Source organism: Cygnus atratus, chromosome 14 (genome assembly GCF_013377495.2).
Source record: "Cygnus atratus isolate AKBS03 ecotype Queensland, Australia chromosome 14, CAtr_DNAZoo_HiC_assembly, whole genome shotgun sequence".
In the NCBI taxonomy this organism is placed as follows: Eukaryota; Metazoa; Chordata; class Aves; order Anseriformes; family Anatidae; genus Cygnus; species Cygnus atratus.
In genome coordinates, this window is record NC_066375.1 from 5,965,858 (window position 1) to 5,989,168 (window position 23,311).

Here is a 23,311-nt window from a genome sequence, read left to right on the forward strand (position 1 = left end):
GTGTGTAAATCACACTTCCAGTCTGCACTACCATGGTGGTAGCAACAAGCCTGGTTTTCTCAGAAGCAGGAGAGGCAGCTCAATAAAATTCCTTGGGCCCTTTCACTAGTGTCAAATGCAAGCCTTTCAGAACAAAACGATCCTGTTGTAAGAACTATACTTCACTATATTTAAGTGGCAAGAAAGTAGTCTCTGCAGTTAGAATGATCACTTCTAGCACTTAAATCACAATCATAGGTGTCATACCCCCCTCTTGACTCCAAATGTGATTTGACGCTCGAATGTTCCTTGTATAACTCCTGGGGTTTTCTGTGTATATTTATTTTTAAGGGGCTTCTCAGTACTGTCAAGGTTTCTTTTGGTCTAGGTAGCTTGGAATGGATCTCAGAATAGAGTTTGTTTGAAAAGTGATCTAAATTCATTTTTCCATCTCCAGGCTCAGCAGAGTTCAGACTGAATTAATAAGGGTAGGGGAGCACTGGCAAACCTGTGAGCATGAGACGGTCAGCTCCCCAAATCTGCCTGCTCTCATTTTGCACTTCCTGCACAGGGCAGCTCCTGGTGACTTTTGGAGGAGAGATTCTGCAGCAGGTGACAGTAACTTCTCTTCAGGATGTGTTCGATAGCTTGAGCTGGAGCTTCTGCTGCCTCTGAGCCATTGCTACAGGCGGTTCTGCTGCAGTAAGGCTGAGTCTCTGCTAGACTTCTGCCTCTGCCCTGCCCCTGGCATTGGCCTGCCTTTCCCATGTCTCAACTACGGTGACCATTGTCAGTTGTCCCATCATCATGATTGAAATTACTCCCCCATTGTATGTGACTACTTCATTCTTCTGAATTACAGGAAGGCCATTCAGAGCAAAGTGCTTTAAAACCTTGCTTTTAATGCTTTTGTTTTTGGCATTACATAAGATTAAGTGGTTTTGAGAACTGGTAATGAGAAGCGTGATGAACTGGCGCAGAGCTGTAGGGTATGAGCGGATGGGCCAATGTGTCACACTTGCTCTGATCCATTTACCTCTGAGAACAGTCCTTAAAGCCCTGGGAAGACTCATTCTGTTAAACATATTTTATTCTTTATAATGCTGACAGGTAGAAATACATTAGTATTTTATTTAGTAAAGAGGAATGAATCACTTGGTGTTAGCATGAAAACAGGTTTAATATAATCAGAAGTGGCCCACAACATGATTGCTCATGATCTGATGAGGGCCACGTACTATACAGTAGTTCTGTCCTGCTGTCATTTTCCTAAGCCATGTCAGTGCTTGTATTTGTAATGCGGATCCTTTACCCACTGAGTCAGGTGAAGCTAAGAAGGTTCATTAGCTACTTCTGATAGCTACACAGGACCAGGTGGCTGTGGCATTAGTAACCCCAAACAAGGGTGAGATGAGAAACAAGTTTAAGGGCATTAGGCCCTAGCTTATGAAAAAAAAATTACTTCAGCTGTACTATTAAAATACACTCAAGAAAATATATATCAGAGCATATCTGTAATCATGACAAAGGCAGTGAATTGCTACATGTTTAATAATTCAAAGGTTTTGTAGGATATGATGATCATTTCCAGATCTGTTTAAGCTGCCATTCTTTCCTGGATTGGGATTGTGTTCAGTGCTCCTGTGGAAGAGCACCTGTTGCTCCTGTATTTTACCTGAGAAACAGCTGCCCCTCTCTCCTGTTACTGGGGCAGGTAAAGTTCACAGAGCCCTGGGCTTGTCTCCTTGTTGCACTTCACCCAAATAATCTCTGCAGAAGCATCAGCTGCAGAGAGGTAGATTGTATGAGGAAAGCAAGAGGTTAATACATATTTAATGCTTAGTAGAGGCTTTACCTGTATCTAAATGCTTGCTCTGCAACATCCAGGGTCAGACAAAGGGAAGAGAGCAGGACCACTCTGAAAGAGGGCTGCCTCTGGTGTGAGGCAGTTCCCACCTCAGGATTTACTTCAAGATGTCCTCATAAGACACAAGGTGCAGTCACGTGAGCGGCTTTTGGAAATGTCTTTGTAAGCTGCAACTAGTACTTAAAAAACAAAACCACCCCCTAATCCCCTTCAGGGGTGGTGGTGGGGCAGGTGACAGGGACCTCTGTACCTTGTAGAGTTATTAGGGTAAGAATGCTTCATCTCTATGCTATGCTTCAGATAGGACTTTCGAGACCCCACGGTAAGTCTTAGTTTTGAATCATCCCAGCACTGTTCTTTCAGCGAGGGAGTCAGTAACACTCATACTTCAGAAAGCACAGAGAGGAGAGCCAAAGCAGAAGGCACCTGTGCGGAATCATGCACTCTGCAGAATGGGGAGAGCAGGGACCCACCCTGGGCAGTGGTACCAGCTAACAGAACTGATAGTTGTTACTCTTAAGGAGAGGCTGGCCACTCTGCTCTTGTTCACAGGACTCCTCGCAGCAGCCGGAGGTGTCGCAGCCACTGTCTTCCTCAGCAGTGGATGGGAGGTTGGTTTGGTCCTTGAAAGCAAAAAAGAAAAAAGTGTTTCAGTCCCTGGGGAAATCTGGATGCCTCTCTTTTCACTGTTTCTAAGCTACTCCCATCAGTTAAAGGTAGGGGACGTCACCACAAAAATTCGTGCAGAAGCTATGTTGCTGTAGGGAGAAAGTCCCTCCCCAAAGGTTCTCACCTGTTCCTTATGCAGTTCCAGTTCTTTCTGAATAAAGCAGCAGATTTGGTCAAAGGTAGGTCTTTGTGTGGGCTCCAGGCTCCAGCATGCTTGCATGATGGTGTACCTGCACAGCCAGAGAGGAACAGAACTGTTGCAATGCTGCTGAAGAGTCCGCACCCCCAGGCTACTCACTGCAGCATAGCAGGGTGATTTGCTTTGTATTTCAGGCACACGGTACTGAGCAGCCCCTTATCTTTGTTCTGTTTTCCTGTCTGTAAAACCCGTGGTTGGTGCATGGGCAGCGCTCCAGGGAAAGGAGAGCACTGGAGCAGACAGAGCAAACTTTTCCAGTCTCCTCATCTATCTGCAAGAGGCTTTATGCCTCAGTATTTTTCCTTTAGCATAAACTTACTTCCCTTCCTGTAAACTACTCAGGCTTGTCTTCTCACAGTCCTAGAGTCAAAAGCAACTGACTGAAAATAGAAAAAAGCTGCCACATTCAGAAAGGTAGAGATTACATGAACTCTGCCACCTTCCTGTCCAGAAATGGGAAATATCGGGCCAAGCATCATAACTGACTGCCCCAGGTCTTGTTCTACAGGAGCAGGGAGAAACCCTGAACCCCAAGGACAGACACGTCGAACCCAGGGCTTGCCTGGGAGCAGCCTGCCGCTTTGTGACCAAGGTTCCTGTGCTGTCTCATCACCCGCTCCCCATAAAGCAGCTCCAGCCACCCTTTCACCCTTTCAGATGTTGCATGCATCCACTCACATTTCCAAGGGAGCGAAGTCGGGCCTTGCCATCTGGTATCCCTGCTTCACCATGCTGTAGAACTTGCTGTTCACCACCATGCCAGGATATGGACTTTTACCTGTGACAGAAGCCAAGGTGGCGCTCAGCTCAGGCTGCAACACCCTAGCCATGGGGGGTGGTAAGATGTAGCCTGCAGAATTGACTGAGCCAGTGCTACTCCTTCTCAGGGAGTTCTGAGTTAGAGCAAATCATCCCCCTGGAAAATGAACGCAGTGTTTTATAGCCCTGATTATCCTAGATTTTTGCCAACCTTCCTTCTTTCTGGAAAACTTTTCTACAGAGACATTAAGTTAGGTGTAAGCTGTGGAAAACAAGAGAGGCTTGCAAGCTTCCCTCTTCCTTACCAAGTGAGAAGATCTCCCAGAGAAGGATGCCGTAAGACCACACATCACTCTGCACTGTGTAAATGCAGTCAAAGATGCTCTCTGGGGCCATCCACTTCACGGGCAGCCGGGCCTGGAAAAGCAGAGTACTGCAGACCAGGCCAAGCTGGCAGCTTGTGCTATAGCCTGTCCTTCGTGCTCCAGTTGCAGCCACCCTTGTACCTTCTCCTGTCCCCATTTCAATTACTTACATTGCCTTTGACGACGTAGTTTGAGTCATTCATGATGTCGCGGGCCAGGCCAAAGTCACAAATCTTGGCTACTCGTCCATCTGATACGAGCACGTTCCTGGCTGCCAAGTCACGGTGGATGCACTGGGGAGAAGAGAGCACAGCTGAGACCCAGCCCCTGCCCCTCAGCAGTACCAGCTCATTTCCCTACAGCCTGGGGCTGCCACCATAACAGCTCTTACAGAAGCAAGGGGAACATGTACTGCTTGTAAAGCACGTGGAAGAGGCCCTGCGTCCTGGACAAGGAGTAGGGGCTCTCCTTTCAACCACTCCTCTTGCAGTGCTAAAACATTTTGGCCTTTCATGCCCTGTAAGTCATGGTCCTTCATCTTCCCTGTGGGGGCAGACTCAGAATCAGAGGCTGTTCACAGGGCGTCCCCCTGCGAAACCATCATACAGTTGCTCTCTGATACTCTAAATGAGCCAGCTCTGGCAGATAGCTCAACGGCCACTTTCAGTTCCCTGTCCCTGGGGCAGTGGGAGGCTGTCAGTGCAAGAAAGCTCTGCATCGAGATTCCTGACCTCATGTAAAAGCTGGGGGGGAATATTGGGACCAACTAGCACAGCCCTGGCTTCCCCCTGTAAAGCTGCCCTGTGCAAATCCCATGGGAAGCACAGGCTCCGAAGGAAACACCAGTCACCACAGCCCAGCGTGTCTGGACCCAGCAGATGGAGGAGAAAGGCCCGTTTTCAGCAGCAGCTTGCTTGGGTTTGGCCACCCTATCTAAAAACCTTGTGAGCCCTGTGCAGGATGGCAGGCCCCTGCTGGCTGCACTGGTGTTTCCCTGGGGGGTACTGGGTGCAGCTGTCCTTTTGGTACTCACGTTCTTTGATGCGAGGAACGCCATGCCCTGGGCCACCTGGCTGGAGAACTGGAGCAGGTCGGAGAGATTGAGGGGCCGGAGGTCCTCTCTGGTTTCAACTTCTTCCTCTGAGCTTTTCCCTGAAATTCAAGCAGCAGCTTTAGAGTCGCTAAAAACATGGTAAATAACACAAGCTATGCTGTATCCCAGTTTCCTAAGAGCCAGACCAAATGGCCAGACTGAAGAAATCATGCAAATATAGAAACGGGCCTTTAACTCACCCCTGGCTTGCGCAGAATCTGATGATGCTGAAGATGATGATGATACAGGCCTCATTTCAACATAGGTTTCCAAACCCTGGCTCGCAAAGCCACTGTCACTGAGTCAGAGAGCAACAGAGACGGAGGCAGGCTGTTAGCAGCCTTCCAGCAGTACCTTCTGCCCTTCTCCACATCCACTGGGTGCGGAAACCACATCCCTGCCTGCAGGAAGTGGCTTAGCGAGAGGCTTCAGGGCAGAGGGAAAGTCAGCGCTGAGACTGATTCAGAAAGGGGACCTAGGTGCCCTGTGGTGTGGGGCTCCAAGTACTGATCCCCTTTCGCAAAGGGACTGCCACAGACTGCTGAGGGGTCCTCAGCCTTGTGCCCTATAAAATTCAGGTGTCCAGCAGTGCAGGAAGCCCAAAAGTTCTGTTTCCAGACTGTGGGACAGCAGACTGAAATGAAACCTGGATCTATTCTGGGGTATTCAATAATTGCTGAAAAACTTGGAATGGGAACCAACTGCATGCATCCCCAGTGGCTTTGGCATCCTGCTCTTCTGCAAGTTCCCAGATCTTTGGCCTTAACCTCTCCCCAGCACAGCCCCCTGCACACCTCCCCCAGCAGACACCCAGGCCCCGTCTTGCTCAGCCCTGAGGCCACCAAAGCTCTGCTCTTACCTGCGGATGTATTTCTTCTCGAGGTCAATGTTTTTGTAATCAGCAGTGCTGTCCAAAGAGGTGTCCAGGGATGAGTCCTGGATAATTATGGATTCAGCTTTCCTCCGCAGAAAATTCAGCAGGTCTCCGTAGCGACAGTACTCAGTGATGACAAGAATTGGGCCTGGGAGAGAGGCAGAAGGGGTTTGTTAAGAAGTGACTGTCCTGAGGACTGGTTTCCCTTGGAAACTGATCCCTGCAGGTGGCTGGGGCCTGGAAGAAGCAGAAGGGGCAGCAGAACCCATACAGCACATAAGCATGTCTGGAAACGGCCAGCCCACAGACCCTTGCAAAGTTATAGGATCAGAAACCACCACCAGGATCACCAGCTATGTCTGGTAACAGCCTCGGAGGAGCAGGCCATGAGAGGGTTTTGTTGGGGTGCAGGTGTGTGGGATCCTACCTCCATAGGTACATGCTCCCAGCAGGTTAACGATGTTCTCATGGTGCCCCAAGTGACTCATGATCTTCAGCTCAGACATGAGCGCCTCCTGCTCATCTGTGTCCGCCGATGCTGCAAGACAAGGAGAAGGGCTGTGTGAAGGTGCAAGGGACAAGGAAGAGATGATGGGGATAACAGAAAAAGGCATCAACAGAGAGATGGAACAAAAGGAGACATGCAGAGAGGAATTTGTGTCCTCTGCTTGTACCTCTGGCCGCATGTCCACAAGTAATGGCAGCAGTGAGACTCCAACACCCAGTACTTAGGACAGAAACATCTAGAAACCCAGGTTTTGCAGTCTGGGAGCACCAACACGTGAACACACGCTACATCCTGCCCAATAAAACCTGGGGGATTTCAGCCTTTGCAGGTTGGCCCAGACTTACACTTTAGCATCTTCACAGCCACTTTGAGGACCGAATCTTCTTTGCCCAGCCCAAAAGCAGTGGCTTCTACCACTTTTCCAAAGGCTCCAGCTCCAAGAGTTTTCCCTGCAGAGGGAAAGAATGTGCTTATAAGATGCTTTCTAAAAAGAAATTGAGCACTTGTCCTGCACACAGCTTTGAGGAGGAGGTCTGCCAGGTGGGGGTTCCTGCAGGCCCCAGACAGGATGAGTAATCCTTAGTCAGAAGGTGGTGAACGTCTAAGGGGAACTCTTCTGCGAGCAGGGACAGTATGAAAGAGACCAAGTGCAAACAAGGACTCACAAACTGTACACATTAAGGAATGACCCCAAATGTACGAGGAAGGACATGATCCTCTTGACATTTCTCAGGGCTATAGAGGGCTGAAGGTAGGTTGTACCCTAGCATTTGCCACTCTGTGTAGAGGAGAGCAGCAAGGCCGGGTTGAAGATATTGCTGTAATGTCTGGCTGCAGCTTTGGATGCTGCTTGATTGCTTCAACTTTGTCCTTTGGAGTATTTAAGCTCTATGGGGCTCTTCATGGGGGCCAGCAGGGAAGGTTTCTTACCAAACTGGAGGTTATTCCTGGGAAACTCCCATTTCTCATTGTATGGCAGCTGAGTGGGATCAATAAAGATGTAGTTATTCCCTTCACAGGCCTCAATGATCTTCCACCGCACCTGGTATTTAGGTTTCTGTAAGAAAGAGATTCCAGTTATTCAGTGTTACTCGAGTCCTGAGCATTCCCCAGTCCCTGCAGGAGCCGTAGCTCTCACCCCAGGCACAGAGGGAAGCTTTAGGGTTAACTCCATCAGATATTTCTTCCTTTGAATCTGGGCTGAATGGGCAATGTTCAGTCTAAACATCCTAGTCCCTTGGCTGTTACAAAGTCCCCCCCCAGTCCTCACCCATGTCTGAGGGAGGCCCTCTTGTATTTTTCATTTAAAGCAGCCTGTTGCCCTTGCTTGGGACAGCAGAGCTGGGAAAGCCAGCGTGCCCCAGACTGGTGGCTGCGCAGCGCCCAGATGTGCCAGGGGGAGATGTCCCCACTGCGTCTCCTTCCTCAGCACCCCGGGCTGCTGAGCGCTGCAGAACAGCGGGGCTGGCCCAGCCCTGCTTCCCTTGCAGGGGAAAAAATGGAGAAATAGAAGTAAGAATTTCTTCTCTTTTCCATGAATCTCATGGCAGAAGTAACCAGGCGAGGACAGAGAGAAGCAACACCAGAGCCTGTGGGCAGAAGCAGCTGCCAGCTTGTGCTGGGTGTTGTCATTCAAGCTGCGAGGGCTGGGGACTGGGGCTGGAGGCACAAATACAGAGGAAGGCAGTGAAAGAGCTTGGCACGGGAGCACTGTGCTTGGCCTTTGCTCGCACAAGGAGGCACACCTGCAGCCCAGAGGGGCAACGGTGGTCTCAGGCGCAGGGAAGTGTGGGTGGAGTGACCATGGCTGTGATGAATCATGTTATGTCCCAGCTACTGGGAGGTGTGTGCAGACATGCTTCTCCTCACCACTTCCCCTGGATAGCTGCAGAGGAGGATGCAACCATGGGTAGATGCTCAAAGCTGGGTTTGCACAGGCATGAGAGACAAAATCTGAGGCAAACAGATCTCCTGCAGTTTTGATGCAAAGCATCTGGTTCTGTTTCCTCTCCCACGCTTGCTTCTTTGCCTAAGAGCTGAACATGGGAGGCTGCAAGAAGCATAGTTTCTGATGGGAGGCTGCAAGCAGCACAGCTTCTCACGGAGGTCCCTCATAAAAAACACCACATGCACTAGGCATACGCACTATTGCCTGCTCCTGGAGGATGAGCATTATTGTTTTCGGCTCTGTAATTCCCCTAGCATTGCAATAGTCAGTTCTGGCTTGAGAAGCCCATATGAAATACAAGATTTATATACATATTTTGATTTTCTTGGGCTTGCAAGGCCTTCCTAAAAGCTGTTTCTTCAGAGCTGTGTTTACACATCCATCCGTCCCTCTTTCTTTACGGACTACTGGCCTGTGAAACTGCAGGTGCTTGTTTGGTAGTGGGCTCTGCTGGGTCTTTTGACAACCAGCACCAGAAGTCTGCTGCAAAATTTGGAGCCTTTATGAGCTGTCAAAGGGAGAGTGCCAGAGAACCGAAAAAGAGGAGATTTTCACCCACTGATGAAGTAGAAGTGGCTATTGATTGGTGGAATTTATAGAGACAACAGAGAAGGAAACCAATGCTAAAGATGAGTCTTGCAGAGAAAACGGAATAAGTTCTTGTATAAAAATAGTGACCAAGTCTTCCTGGAGACAAACGCCTTCTAACATCAGCCTGTATCCCCGTAAAGACAGCTTTTTATAAAGCAGGGAGAAGGAAAACTTAGATGCAAGTTGCAAAACACTTTTTTTTTTCTAGATAATTAAATCTGTATATTCATGGTGACTAGAGCAAAACCAGTTGCAACTGACAGCACAGAGGGAGCACCTTTGTCTGGCACCAGGCAGTGTCTGCACTGATTTCTGGGCTATGAGACTGGGGGACCAGGGTGGGAGAGGCCCATGGTGCATGGTGCCTTGCCCTGCAGCAGGAAACTCCTGGCAGGGTGAGAGGCAGTGGGGATGAGGCAGGTAGCCTGGCTCATCTTGCCTGGTACCACCGAGCTGAATACTTCCTGCCCGTGGCTGCCAGCTGAGGCAGCGTGGGCTCAGGCTGGGCTGGCCATGCAGCCCTCGCTGTGCGAAAGGGGGTCTGACCTGGTTGTACTTGTAGAGGAGGAAGAGGAGTAGCAGGAGCAGCAGGACCGATGTGCTGACACAGGTGGAGAGAATGGGACTGAAGAGCTTGTTTGGAGGGGCCATGACATTTCCTGGAGGATTAAAAAAAAATAAAAATGGAGATAAATAAACACTCCTGTTTCACTCCCTGATGACCCATCTCTGAGAGCATTTTACCCAGCCATTCACTTAGGCTTCCCATACAGGCAATGCAACGCAGCACTGGCCTCAGAGACACCCAAAAAAAACTGCTGGAAACCAAGGGAAGTTCTTGATACAAAACCCAAGGGTGCACCAGTCCCCCCTGCTGCATCTCACCTTCCACACAAACAACACCAGGAGCAGAACAGGTGCTGGTCTGGCTGCCTCTGGACCAAAACCTCTGCAGAGACCCAACAAAAGATGCAACTCCTATACTCCAGTGGGCTGAGCAACAGCCGGCTGTGCTGCTGCAGTTAGAAAGCTCTCATGGCACAGCTCATCCTTTGGCACAGGCTCTGCCCAGCCAGCAATTCTCATGTGGCGTGTAGGAGTAGCAAATGCCAAAGCCTCCCACCTCCTATGAGGACAGAGGGCCTGTGGAATCTATTCCACCTCTCTAACAAGACAGTAAAGATTTATGTATAGACAGGTCCCCAAAAGCCAAATTGTCCCCCACTCCACTATGCTGCAAGTTGGTATCTTACTGACGACTGAGTGAAGCACGTCAGAGGTGTTCCCCTCTCTGTTAACAGCCACACAGCAGAAGGTGAAATTGGCACCCAGGTCCTGGAATGGGAGGACGCTCTCCACCTCCACCTCCTGGAAGGACAGCATGTTCACCACCTGGGGACTGGAGTCGTTCAGAAGCAGCTTATAATCCTCGTTGTATCTGCAGAGACACCAAGCAGGAGAAAAGGAGTGTTTCTCCGCAGTGCAGTGGCTCGGGGTGACTTGGTGCCTGTATCAGGCTAGGGAAGAGACACTGGGCATTAGGGCTGCAGCTCTGTGAGACATGCTACTCTCATCCCAGTTGAAGACCTCTCCCTGAACATCAAGTAACGTTACTGTTACTGAACAGGCCAAACTGCTTGCAAACAAGCCCCTGTGGTGCTGCTCAGCAAATGCCAGCATTGCAAGGGCAAGTGCACACCTCAGCGTCTTGTGGAGGCCCAATATCTTGAGTATTTCTTACCTGTCAGAGTAAGTGGGGCACTGGTACCACTCGATGCGTGGGGCAGGATAGCCAACGGCTATGCAGTGAAGGTTCCCGGAGTCATTGGCTGGCACCCAGACATAGCAGACCCTTGGAGGAGCTGTGGGGGAAGGCAGAGAAACAGCAAGTGCTACGACCAGAGGAAGAGTGCATTCCCTGTGCTCTGAGTTACCTTCTGTCTGTGGAAGCAGAAAACATGAGGAACCCCTGTGCTCTGCCCAGGTTTGGGCTGGGTCCCAGATGCAGAAATTCTCTCCTGTGGGCACTGGGCTGGAGGTGCCCAGGAACCCGACCCCTGCTCAAGGCGAGCAGGGTTTAGGAAGGGGCAATGCCAAATACTTACATTTCACAGAGATACTGAAGTTAACTGATGCTTTGGTCTCATTGTTGACAGCATAAAATGTATAGAGACCTCTCTCTCCTTCCTGCAGGCGGTTCAGGAAGAGCGTGTTGTTATACCTGCTCCCACAGAGAGAACAAACACCATGAAGAAAGCGGTGCTGAGGAAACTCAGGCACTCGGACAGTTTTTGCGTAGAAGAGAGAGCGAGCACATACCAGTTGTTTCCAGAGATCATTTCGTCCACAAATTTGGTACTCTCTGAGTTCTTGAAGGGGCTTTTGTGCTCCCAGTGCCAGCTGACAAGTTTTGGATAAGCCTCAATCTGGACCTGGAGTTTCAAATCTTCTCCCAAAGCAATTTCTTGGCTGGTGGCTTGCACTGGGGTCAGGAGTATATAACCTCTCTCTGCAGAATAGATGAGAGCATGACCATCAGCAGGCATATCCACAGAGACTTGAAACAAGCTTACACCAGCTTCATAAATAGACCATTGCTGGAAAGAGCAGCCTCAGCTGGGAGACTGCAGGAGGGAAGGAGGCATTACACAGATTGCATGTCTCATGTTTTCAAAGAAGTACTTTTAGGAAGTTGTTCCTTTGTCATGATGGCTCATATCACACTCTACCTGAGGAGAGCTGGAGAATCTTACAGAACTTGCATGGGAAAAGTTTTTTCTTTTAAATTTGTTTATAGACACACAGAAATTGATAAGAGCTTTCTGATTGTTCATCAACTCCAAAAAATGTCCGCCTGCTCCTCAGGACAAGAAGGGAACACCTTTCCTACCATCTGCACAGTTCTCACATTGGCCTTCATGCACAAGTGAGAATGGTGTTTCTGGCAACACAATTAGGAACAAGCTGGAGGGAGAAGCAGCAAATGCTCAAAGCTAGACATGGTTCAGTCCACACCTTCCTAGTTTGTGGGGGAAGTACCCACCTACTACGCGAAGCATTGTCGAGGCATTCTTGAATCCTGCTGAGTTGTTAGCTATGCAAGTGTATTTCCCACTGTCTTCCAAGGTCACCGCTGGAATGGACAGGACGGCATTGATGAAGTAGTTCTCATCTACAAAGGTAGGGATTTTCGTACTCCTGACCTGTCAGGCAGAGAGGAAATACCAGTCACTTGGAAGCACAGAGGTTGTTACTGAATTATATTTGTAACAAACATACCCGCCACCCTCCGTTCTGGGCTACTGAGCTTTGTTATAGAGCTCTTGTCACTGAAAGCCATCTGCGTGGAGACCAAGAGGCGTATTCAGTAGGATAGTATTCAGGGCAGATATTCTACAGCAATTAGGGTCACACCTGTTGTGAGCCTTCTGACTCCAAGTTACCCTTACAGTGTGTGATCCAAACATATATCATATATGTTGATTTCAACTCCTTAATAAAGGCATCACACAGAAGGACATCTAGCAAATCTTATCGTCTAGCTATTAAAAGTCAGCACAACAGACAACCAGAGATTTTGAAGTGTGTTCCCTTTCTTCACCCTATCTTTTCTCTTGGAAGTCATTTGTTTTGCACGTTTGCTTCTTTATAAGCCCTGGTGGGGCTGAGTGGGAAAATGTTGCCTTAGTAGGTACTGCGGCTTCTGCTCAAGGAACTCATGTGGAACAACATACCTGCCTTCTCTCTTGCAGTAAGATCCCAACAATAGGCAAGTGTTTTGTAACCCTACATCACCCAAGGGAAAGGATGTTCAGATTTCTACAGCTTGTTTGAATAGCTGCTTTGGCTGGGCAGTTCAAGGCTGTGCTGCAGGTGGCTTGGGTCTGGGCTGTTCTTACCACCCTATGGCTCCTCTTTTCCAGAAAAGTCCTATAACCCCATGAAGTCACACACTTTAACTTACATTCTTTGCTGCTGTCACCCATTTGATGTCATACTTGTGGGATGGAGAAATTACTCTGCAAGTGACTTCAAAAGGTTCACCCACAATTCGCACATGGTCTATTGGGTCCATCGTCACTGATACAGGCTTCTCCAGTGCTACAAAAAGACAAGCAGGGAAAGACTCAACATAGCTAGCCCAGTGACACCATGTGCTTTGGAGATTCCCCAGGGCTTGGCTACCATCTCCTTTCCATCCTCTTCAATTTCTTTACCCATGCCCTCCTCCTGCCCTTTGTGCGCGTCTATGGGAAGCAGTACAGGCTGGGGAGAGCACAGCAGCTTGCACTGTGGGTTGGAAGGGAAGGAGATCCTTGTGCTGTGGTTACATCCTGAGCATCAAGGCCTGAGGACGTCAGAGAGATGCATGGACTTTGTTCTGTGATAATACAATAATCTGAATACTGCTGATCTCACGGAGACCCACCTAAAGGAGACAATTTGCCAAAAGCTGATGGAATTTTACCTCCATTAAATACCTTTTAAGGATTGCAGGTTCAGAAAGTCTTTTCTACCACTGGCTAGGAACTTTTTCTTAACTATCTACTGCGACCAACTTAGCTATTGCTGTCCCCCTGAGGACAGCAGCAAATCCAGTCCTTTACCTTCTTCCACAATCAGTCTTATTCTTGATGACTTCTTTATTTTTCCGTTTATCACTGTTTGGCATCGGTAATAGCCCTTCTGATGGCGTTGCACATTGTATAGTGTTATTCCCTTCTCAGTACTGAAAGAATAGTTGGTTCCGGGTGAGAGAGGAGAGGCATCATCCATTATCAGTGTCACTCTGGATCCGTACTCAGGGGCCGTGACGAGGCAGGGGAACTCAGCATTGCCACCTTTGGTCACAGAGATCCGGAAAACTGGGGTGTACCACACATTATCAGGATCTGTGGAGGAGACAAGGTAAGCTAGAGAACGGGATCAGAAAAATATGCTTTGAAGCTGAGAGACACATTCCAGCAAAGCTGAGTTTCCAGCTTTGCTGCTCAGTGGGAGTTCAACGTTGGGGCAACCCTGCTCAACGCCTGCCTGACTCAGCCTCCAAAAACTCACATGACGAGCCCAATTCCAGCTAAGGCATTTGAGGAGAGCAGAGCAAGAAACTCACAAATGTGCATAGATGAGAGACTGAGAAGTATGCTCATCCCTAATTAAACTTTTTGTCGCGATGTTAGTTTTGTTAGACCTTCAGCTTCCCTGTACAGGACAGTATCCCTGTACAGGACAGTATCCCTGTACAAAGGAAGAGGTGAACTCAAATTGTGGAGCTAGCAAAACATAAATTCTGGGGTAGAGAATCAGTTGGGTTTCAACTTACATTGTAATGACAGGGTTCATGTGACTCTTTCCCTTACCAAAGGTACTAGCAATACAGTTCTCTGATTTCCAGGTCTCACTGTATATTTACAACACCAAACAGACTTTCATCGTTGCTTTTTCAGGAAGGGAAGACAAAGTATACGCAGGAAAATCTCCAGGCCATTCACAGAAGTGCTTGATAGAGATGCCCTGTACCCTACCCCAGTGCTCCAGCCATGGGCCCCACTGCATATGAGTTTATATGGTTGTGGGTGAGCCACTGCCCTGCTAGGAGCCTGCACTGCTCCCCCAAACACACACACACAGCCACAGACATAGAGGGGGCTTGTGCGATGGCTGTGCTCCCTGAATGGGGGCCATTCTGCCAGCATATGTGGGAGGAAGGAAGCACGGTTACCTCGCACAAACAGATGCACGGATGCAACGTCCTCGTCGCTGCTGTTGAGGTAAGTACACTTATAGGTGCCTGTATCCATGTACGTGGCCTTCAGAATACTGAGCGTGCTGCTGGTGTGGTTGGTGGACGTATGCTTTTGGGTGTTCCATTTAACTCGTGACTCTCCCGAGCAGCGCAGGGTGACTGGGTCACCCGTGTTGACAACCAAAGCAGAGAGGTTAGGGTCAATCACTGGGGATGCTGAGCCTGCAAAGGAAAGAGAAAGTGAGGATGTATAAATGATCCCTTTAGGAAGCTCTGTTGGAGTTCACAGCGTTGAGTATGGAATAGCTCAGCAACAGGAAGAAACTAGGTTTAGGATGCATATTGGCATTTTGTCTCACTTCATTCTTCATCACACCAGTCCAATACGGCCCGATACACCACGTAATGAACCTCAGGGAAGGGAGGAAACTCAACAACTGAACACTCAGAGCACTGGGAGAGAAGTAAGAGTCATCTGGAGCTGATTAGGCCAAATGCGAGCTTGAAAATTGTTCCAGTTGGGTTTTGCCTATTTTTGCAACCATTTTCCTTTTGTGGCAGAGCTAGAGCTACTACATGAATTTGGTTAGCCCAGAACACCATTTGCTGAAGTTTAGGCCAAGCCCGAAGGATGGGGCTGTTTTTGTTACGTCAGTGCTGTGATGAGCTGGAACAGGCCTGGAGAGCAGCAGAGCAGAAGCTCAGTGCATGCATTTTGGGAAGCCTGCTTTTTGGTTGCTGGGCAGTGGATTTTGAAAGACACCTACTTATAATTTATAGAATCAGTGTGTTTTCCTCCCTGTTTCCACCAAAACATGGTGGAGTGAGTCAGCATTATTATTCATGTTTGGTGGTGGGAAACCGAGGCACAGAAAAGCAAACAGCTCACGCAGGCCCACAGCTGTAGTCGCACACGTTGCTCACCAGCCCATGCTGACACTGGCATGGCAGCCCCACGGGATTTCTGATGCTATCTCTGCCTTGAAGATGGCTTCCCCGCTGGCTGAACAAAGGGGAACCAGGCTCCCACTCCAGCCAGTAGTGTCAGAGGGAAATATTTTTCCCCATTTTGCCGCGTCAGCGAGTTCTTTGAGTCACCTCCTATATTTAGGGTGGGGGGAAGTGGGAAATGAATCAGTGCCACAGGGCTGGGGAAGAAGCCGTACCACCACCCCCACACCAGGCCTTCGGGGAGGACAGGAAACACATTGCAAAGGGCTATCTGTGCTCGGGGGGCTCTGCACCCCCCCCCTCTGGCCCCCTTCCAGGGCTATTCTCCCACTTCTGCTTTCCTTCACAGTTGCTAACCCATCCTAGCATCTTAAAGGAACACACACCAGGGTTCAAATAATAGCAAGCACAAAGAGAGCTGCCCAGTTTATGAGTCTACTGCCCTCAGTAGAGGAGAGCAGTGCAGACAGGGCTCCTCTGGGGTGGGAAGAGTGGAAACAAGGGCTGAGTCTGGTCTTGGGATGCATCATACTCAGTGGCAGACACAGCTCTGGACCCACTGCAGCTCTTTGGTTGCGTGATTTGTTGTCCAAAGGAACACAAAGGCCGTAACTGATCAGGAAATGGGAGAGGGCAAACTGCCCTGTAAGGCCACCATTAGTCCAGCTGCTCTTACATCTCCTTCAGGGGCATGCAGAGTAGGGCCCCAGTGTTACAGCTCTTCACCCTCCAAACCTGTCATGAGGAGGAGAGCAAGGGAAGACTGCTGATGGACATACATAGCAAGGGTTCAAGGCACATCTCTTCCCAGGTTCTGCCTTGGAAGGAGGACGCTCTCCCTGTAACACAACTGGCAGAAGCATGCACCCATCCTTATGCAGCTCACAGCTCTCCCTTGGCAAGGAAGGCAACATCCAAGGCACATGTGTCCTGTCCTACCAGCTGTGCTTGGGGCTTTAATACCAGAACCCATCCACCAGCACTCAAAGAGCATCATTTAAGCAATCAGGGGCTGATACCTTCCTCCAGGCATGGAAGGGCCAACCTCAAGGCCCTGGGGAGCTTTGCCATTACATGACAGTGATGTAGTTGTCCAGGGAAAACCCAAACAAGGCCCAAATCAAACTTGCTGGCCCAGTGGGAAGAAACAGAGGACATAGAACATGGAATATTTGACATTCTTCCCCCCCCCCCCCCCTTTTTGTGAGTGAGACACTTCTTTCTATGGAAACAGGAAAAAACTCATTTATTTCCAAAGCGGAGAAAAACATATCCCAGATTCCTTTGCAAAGCCACATTTTCCACATATCTGAGCTACAACATTCCTCCCTCTTTGCTAATCTGTTTTCTAGGAGGCTTGACATGTTTCTGCTGCTTTTACTCTGTCACTGGACACTTTTGCCTCACCTCCTCCCTGCTTTAGCTGTCCCTCCACATCCACAGCTGCAGTGGTTTGATGGGGTAGCCAAGCTCTGACTCGGAGCTGCATTCCAACCAGCTCACGGACAGACCACAGTGTTACTGGTGCTTGGTGTGACCACAGCAGAAGGACAAGAGTTGTCATGCAGTGTCCTTGCTGTCATCAGCCTCCAGTTACTCCTGAGATACTTATGGTACTCTCCATAACGCTGTGCAGTGTAGAAGCCAGCAGCCTTCAGGCCGTCACTCCAAACTCCTGCCAATGGCACAGCCACTGCACAAGCAGAGTAAGGATGGATGGGGCAGAGACACTAACTGCAGGACACTGCCAGGTGAAGGCCACCACAGTGTCCACTCCTTTGTGTGCACTGGGGGATGAGTCAGACCTGTGGAGCCTTTTCCAGAAAGGGGAAGAAGGGCTGCTGGGGAGGCTTGCTCCCTGCTGACCAGTGTGCAATCTCGCACGAAGCCCGAGGATGTCTCTCTGCTGCTCCTCGGCAGCTTCCGCAGCACTGACGGTAACTGCTGGCCGAAGGTTTTACCACAGTTAGGTTGTGTAACCATGACCGCCGGTTACAGCTGCAGGCTCCATCCTTGCTTCTCCCATCCCAGGGGAAACATTACAATACTCTCCTGTGGGTTTGGAAATGGTGAGGAAGGAGAAGTGGAGGCTAATAAGACCTAGAGGCTCAGGAACCCTGCCACAGAGACCTGTCATTAGGACAGGACCTGAACCTGGATGTCTGAGGACCTGGAGGGGGACCCATGTGAGGCCTCAGCTCCCCTTGCTCTCCCCTCAGTGACGGGAGCAGGAGATGAAGAGCTTGGTCTCTGAGGACACCTCCAGAATCATCTACAGTATCTGGGTGGGGGGATGCTCAACACATCTCTGCCTTGGGGTTCTACTTCAGAGGCAGAAATTTATCCACAACAAGAAAGCAAAAGAACCTCCAGAAAGATCTCTCAAGCTGGCCAAGAACACAAATGAGCTGCTCAGGTTTCAAATCCTTGCTCTGCTTGATCTTCAGCTGGGATTTGAGCCCATGACATATCTCCAGCAAGAACCCAGATTACAGTGGTTGCACCACATCAGTCCTGGGTACGTTCAAAAGATGCACTTGTGATCCACAAGGCAGGAGAAGGAAGTCAGTCAGGCTCCAGCTTGAGACTATGGTTTTGGACAGCCTTGGCATGTTGAGGCTTTGTGCTGCAGACAGCCAACAGCCATGGTACTCAGACAAGGGTGTCTAACACCCTGCCATGGCAGACAGGGCCTGATGAGGATGTCACAGCTGGTGACCTGCATTGCCCAGTGCTTCAAGGAACCTTTAGAGACATCCTGACAGATAGTATGATCTCACAAACATACATTATACATGCCTAGTTCCTATGATATTAAAAAAAATAACAAATTGCTTCTACAAGCCAGTCTGAGGATGCACTCTTCAAATGCTTTAGTGAGGTGACTGGTGGGTGACTGGTCTGCTCCCACACCAGCACCTCTGGCCAGTCAGCTAAAGTCATACAAGATGTAAACATTCAGAGCCCTGTGCTCAAACCAGGGCACGATAAGAAAATCTTAAAATCCTTCCCTCCAAAATCAGGCTGTTTAGACTCCTGCAAGTGAGACAAGAAGCCTCACTAAAAGATATTTAAACAGAACTGCTCCTCAAGAGTCAATCTGGAGCTGCTGGGACTGGAAGAGAAAGGGTCTGAAGCAAGAAACAATCAACAAGTAACTTGGGACAGACTCCCTGAACCAGAATCATAACAAAATGCTGCAGCTTTCAAAGCCCAATTTCCAGTACAGCAGACCCAATAAAAGCCTGCACAGCACGTAGAAGACATGACTTAAAGTGCAACAGCAAGAGAGATTCACAGTTGCTGGGCTGAAAATATGAACACAGCAGCAGCTCAAGAGGGATACGCTGCTTGTCTGTTCTGTCCTGAATGCTTTCCTCAAAGGCTACCCCCCCCTCCTCTCCCACCAGAGTCTCATGATAAGGGGAGTAAACTCAAGAGGAAAATTAAGCAAAGAGCCACACAAGATCTGGGAGATTATCGGTGCTTAGACACAATATTAGTAGTACGGGTCTCAGCATAGGGGCTGATTTCTGTTCAGTTGCAAACCTCAAAATAGACTTAGCAACTTTCTTGAGGTTGATGGGTTATCACCTCTTGGCCATCTCTGTAACCTCAAAACTCAGTCACATTCACCTTCCCCTCTTGGTTGCCTGAGTTCTGTTTGTTTCCATCATAAGGTCTAACACCCAGCTCTACACGTGTGCCAGCACCTCCAGAGAACAGCAACCCCCAGACATCTCCAGCCAGGCGTGGGATTGACAGGAAGGTGCCGATTTAGCTGATGTTCCTGACTCTCACCTTCAACCATGCACTTCCATCTCTTGCCCAGTTTGGGCAAAGGGTTAAGAGTGGGATTCCCTCAGGACACTTTCTGCTAAGCCTCATCTTCCTCCTAGCCCACCCCCTGCCTCAAAGAGGGGGAAGTTTCTCTTTCCCATCTCCCCACTGCCAACACTTTCCCTCCTCTATTTACACCTTTCCGTATCACGCCGCCATACCTCAGCGGTGCTGCAGGTAGCCACAAGTAAGCTGTCACACAGCTGGACTCCAGGGCTTCACAGACTAGCAGCACACCCTTTTTTCCACAACTGCCCTCTCTGGTGCAGCAGCCAGCTCTAGATGGGAGCTGCCCCAGCTATGTATGCACTAAAGGCCAAGCTGGTGTCTCTCATGAGCCATGGAGCAGACCTGTTCCCTTGCCTGCTGTCTGCTTTCGCTGAGGCTCCTTGAGGCAGCCCAGCTTCCAGGAGCAAGGGCCTTCACATTCCACAGTAAAATTGTGGTAGATGCAGCCAGGATCCTGGTTTCACCCTCTGCAGGCAGGAGCTGAGCGCCCGTTAATCCAAACCCAGCATCACCCCCTCCCCAGCCCCGCCGGGGCCATCTCCCCACCCCACCCAAGGAGGCACAGAGCACCCACAAGAAACCCCTCACCACATCCCAAAGCTGCCCCATAGAGACACAGTGAACCCAGAGGGCTTTGGATGGCTGGTGGACCTACCGTGCCAGATGCTGGCTGCGGTCAGCAGCAGCAGGAGACCATGGCCCATGTCCCCGGGGACCACAGTATCCCCACAGGGAGTGGGGACGCGGCTGAGTGATCCGCTGGAGCAGCAGGCGCCTCTCCTCGCGGGCGCCGTCCCCAGTTCTCCCTCAGCAGGAGCTTCTCCTTTCTGAGTTGACCACAAGTTAAGAAATTCCTTTTTTTTGTTGTTTTTGTTGCTTGTTTGTTTTTGAAATGGGAGGGGAAAAAAAAAAAGACATGGTGTTTTGCGACGTCACCAGTGACAAACCCCCTTCTGCTGCCAGGCTGGACGCCCACAACATGCCCCTGGGCCCGCCACCACCACCGGGGCCACCCTCCTGCCACAGGCCCTGCTGCAGGGAGGGGGCTCAGCCCCAAACCACCCCCCAGGGCTGGTGGGGGCTGTGATACTGCACATGGCTTGGTGACAATCCTGAGATAGTGGCTACAGCCACCCAGACCCCTGGGCACAGCTGCACTCTCATCTCTTGCCTGGGGACACACAGAGATGGGCTGGGACCCCCCTGTGTGGCAGGGGGCTCCATTTTACCTCAGAAGGACAAGTTTTACCTCAGGCCTGGTGGTTCATGATACCTTCAGGCCCATGCAGGAATTTGGTGGACTCCCCTACAACCGTCCCACAAAGAGGATTCAGCCTGGCACAGATCCCAGGTGGGAAAAAACCTGTAAGGACAACAAATTATTTAGTTTTAACCAAAAGCACAACCCCTGGTGCAGAGAGGGGTCCTGGGGCCACATGGGCTCACCCCCAAGTCCAGCTCCAGCACTGTGCTGGTGCAGGGTCACCTCCATCACCCTCCCCAGCAGGGAGGCACGTTGGCATCTAGCCCCACAGCCCCTTCCCATCGCCTATCCCCATCTGAGCTTGGGGACACATGTGGGACCCTACCATTGTGCCACCATACCCAGCCCCACCAGCCCCAGGCTGGAGCACACAGCTCCTCTAGCACCAAGAGACAGCCACAGAGCTCATGCAAGGACCCTCCCTGCTCACAACCCCCATCTCACCCAGCTGGTGTGGAGGCTTTTTGAAGCTTTCTTCCAATTAACATCCTGACAGGCACCTGGGAGCATTAATGAGGCACTTTGTTAACCCTCCCCTGGACAGCACACTCAAAATAGAGGGTGAGGGTAGGACTGAAGCAAAACAACTCTCCTGGGGATGGTCAAGTCAGCAGGACAATAGGGAAGATGACATGTAGTGCCCCTTGCTCTTTGCTCAAACACCAAATAACCTCGTGCCGCACTCCAAGTTCATTTCAGTTCATGGCAGCACTGGGTTGGGAAGTTATAGCCACCACCTGCCAACGCTGGCTAGCACAGCTGAGGAAGGTCCTGTATGGCCACCTCACCATGCTGCTGTCCGCCAGGAGGTGACAGGGACATTGGCTGCAAAATATAGGCACAAAGAGCCAGGCTTTACCAGAGTGGCTGTGGAGCCTGGACTTGCAACTCGAAGGTGCCAGGCTGAGGAGTGCTCCTCATACCTCTGCAGACCAGAGGGGAATGGGTTTGGGGGTCTCTACAATCATAGAGGTGCCAGGAAGACAAGGTCTTGGGGCCAAGAGATGAGAGCATGGCTGACTGTGCTGGACATGACTAAGAGTCATGGGAACGTGGAGAAAGCTCTAGGTTTTGGCTGGAGTGATGGCTGGAGAGCAGGAGGGAGTCCAGAGAGAAGAAACAGCAGTGCTTGGCCAGAGAAGATTTCCTCTCAGCAGTTTTTCCTGGCAGGACATGGAGAAGAACACAAAGTGGAGGCATAGTGGTGTGCTGGGGGGCTCCTGTCCAGGGCTGGGGCCTGCTGAGTGGCTGAGCCACAGGAGACGTCTGCCTGATTACTCTTTCCTCCTTTAGAGCCAAAGGGGCTTTTTAAAGGATGTTTGTTTCCCTCCTTCTTCTTCTTTTTTTTTTTTTTTTCTTTTCCAAGAACAAATGCCAGCTCAGAGAGAACTGACTCACCAGTGTGAACAAGTATTAAACCAGACAGGTTTAATTCAGAGAAGGGAAACAATCTCTTAGCCTCCCCTCTTGGAGGAAGCTCCTCATGGAGCCTCTCCAATGGCAGCAGTCTGCAGGTGACAAGGCACAACCTGTGACAGAAGTCCCTGAGCTGGGCTGTGCTCACCTGGGGATGCTCAACCTGGTGGGACGGGCCATCTGCCAGGGTTCCTCCCTTGCTGGTGGCCTTCTCTGCCCACCTGCAGCCTACACCCCAAATCCTGTGATCCAGCAACAGCAGTGCTACAGGGCCTCTTGTGACCAGACTGCTCTGAGCAAGGGGCAGGGATGCTCACAGAGGAGTTGCAGCCTCACTTGACATCGCTTGATGCTCAGAGATGTCAGTGGAGGCCCCCAGGGGATGTGCTGGGAGTTTTGGGGTGGGGAAAATGACCTGCTGGGAGTTCTTATGTCCTCATTCCCAGCCCTGTGACCCAGTCTTGGTGCATCTCTGCATGCAAAAAGTCCTGCCAGGCAGGGACTGGTCAGTGGGCTCGGGGCTGAGGTCTGCCAGCTCCCCCCTCCCTGCTTCCTCCCAAGCCTTTGCTGCAGCCTCTGGAGAAAAGACGATTTTTTTACCCTGCTGATTCAGCTTCTGGAGAAAAATGCCCTGTCTAGCTGTCACGGCTGAGCTGTGCCAGGTGACTCAGATCATATCTGGGGAGAATCAGCCTGAGCTGGTCAGGCAGCCTGCACACCTCCTCTCTGGCAAACCAAGCAGAGCCGGGAGCCCAGGATGGGCTGTGTCAGCAAGGGGAGCCTTGCTGGGGCTTGGACGTGCCTCCTGCTCCAGCTGATGCCCTGGGTCTTTGCGTGAACAAAGGGTGTCCAGGAGCTGAGGGAAGCATGACTGCCGCCACGGGGGATGTGCACTGTGGCAGCACCATGCAGCCTGAATACAAGGTCAAAGTCGTCGTATTTGAACCTCAAAATCCCCTCTGTGCATCAACCCCAGCCTTTCCACATGTGTAAGTCAGAGCTCGCTGCAAGCAGCTCTGCTCAGCAGCCTGGGGTCCTGCTGGGGAGAAGCAGTTTGAGTGGAGCCACAGAGAGAACAAAACTTTGGGAGGGACTCAGGAGATGCCTGTCTCCCGTGGGGCTGGGGACCGCAGCAGTCTTGGGGAGGTGACTGGGGGAAGGTGGAGGGGGCAGGAGGAAAGCAGGGGAATGTGGGGACCCGAGGGAGTGCTAGTGCATCTTTAAAGGGTATCA

The 23,311-nt window shown here is 50.5% G+C and overlaps 1 protein-coding gene across 2 annotated transcripts; it reads right to left on the reverse strand.

Annotated features, from left to right (window-relative positions):
- Nucleotides 1–49: 49 nt before the first annotated feature.
- On the reverse strand, nucleotides 50–20,506 carry CSF1R (colony stimulating factor 1 receptor). 2 transcript variants are annotated; one of them, XM_050713650.1, is made up of 22 exons: nucleotides 20,054–20,221; nucleotides 14,575–14,820; nucleotides 13,460–13,744; nucleotides 12,817–12,953; nucleotides 11,896–12,055; nucleotides 11,172–11,361; nucleotides 10,958–11,073; nucleotides 10,594–10,714; nucleotides 10,106–10,290; nucleotides 9,399–9,511; nucleotides 7,244–7,370; nucleotides 6,658–6,762; nucleotides 6,233–6,343; nucleotides 5,791–5,953; nucleotides 5,132–5,229; nucleotides 4,872–4,990; nucleotides 4,009–4,131; nucleotides 3,779–3,890; nucleotides 3,393–3,492; nucleotides 2,640–2,745; nucleotides 2,361–2,469; nucleotides 688–1,764 (listed from the first exon to the last, which is right to left on the reverse strand). In XM_050713650.1, exons 1-22 carry the CDS (start codon nucleotides 20,100–20,102, stop codon nucleotides 1,682–1,684), a joined length of 2,958 nt encoding a protein of 985 aa, XP_050569607.1. In that variant the 5' UTR covers nucleotides 20,103–20,221; the 3' UTR covers nucleotides 688–1,681. The 2 variants fall into 2 exon arrangements, with proteins under 2 accessions (XP_035426845.1, XP_050569607.1); XM_035570952.2 differs by having other exon boundaries at nucleotides 50–2,469; nucleotides 20,054–20,506.
- Nucleotides 20,507–23,311: the final 2,805 nt, after the last annotated feature.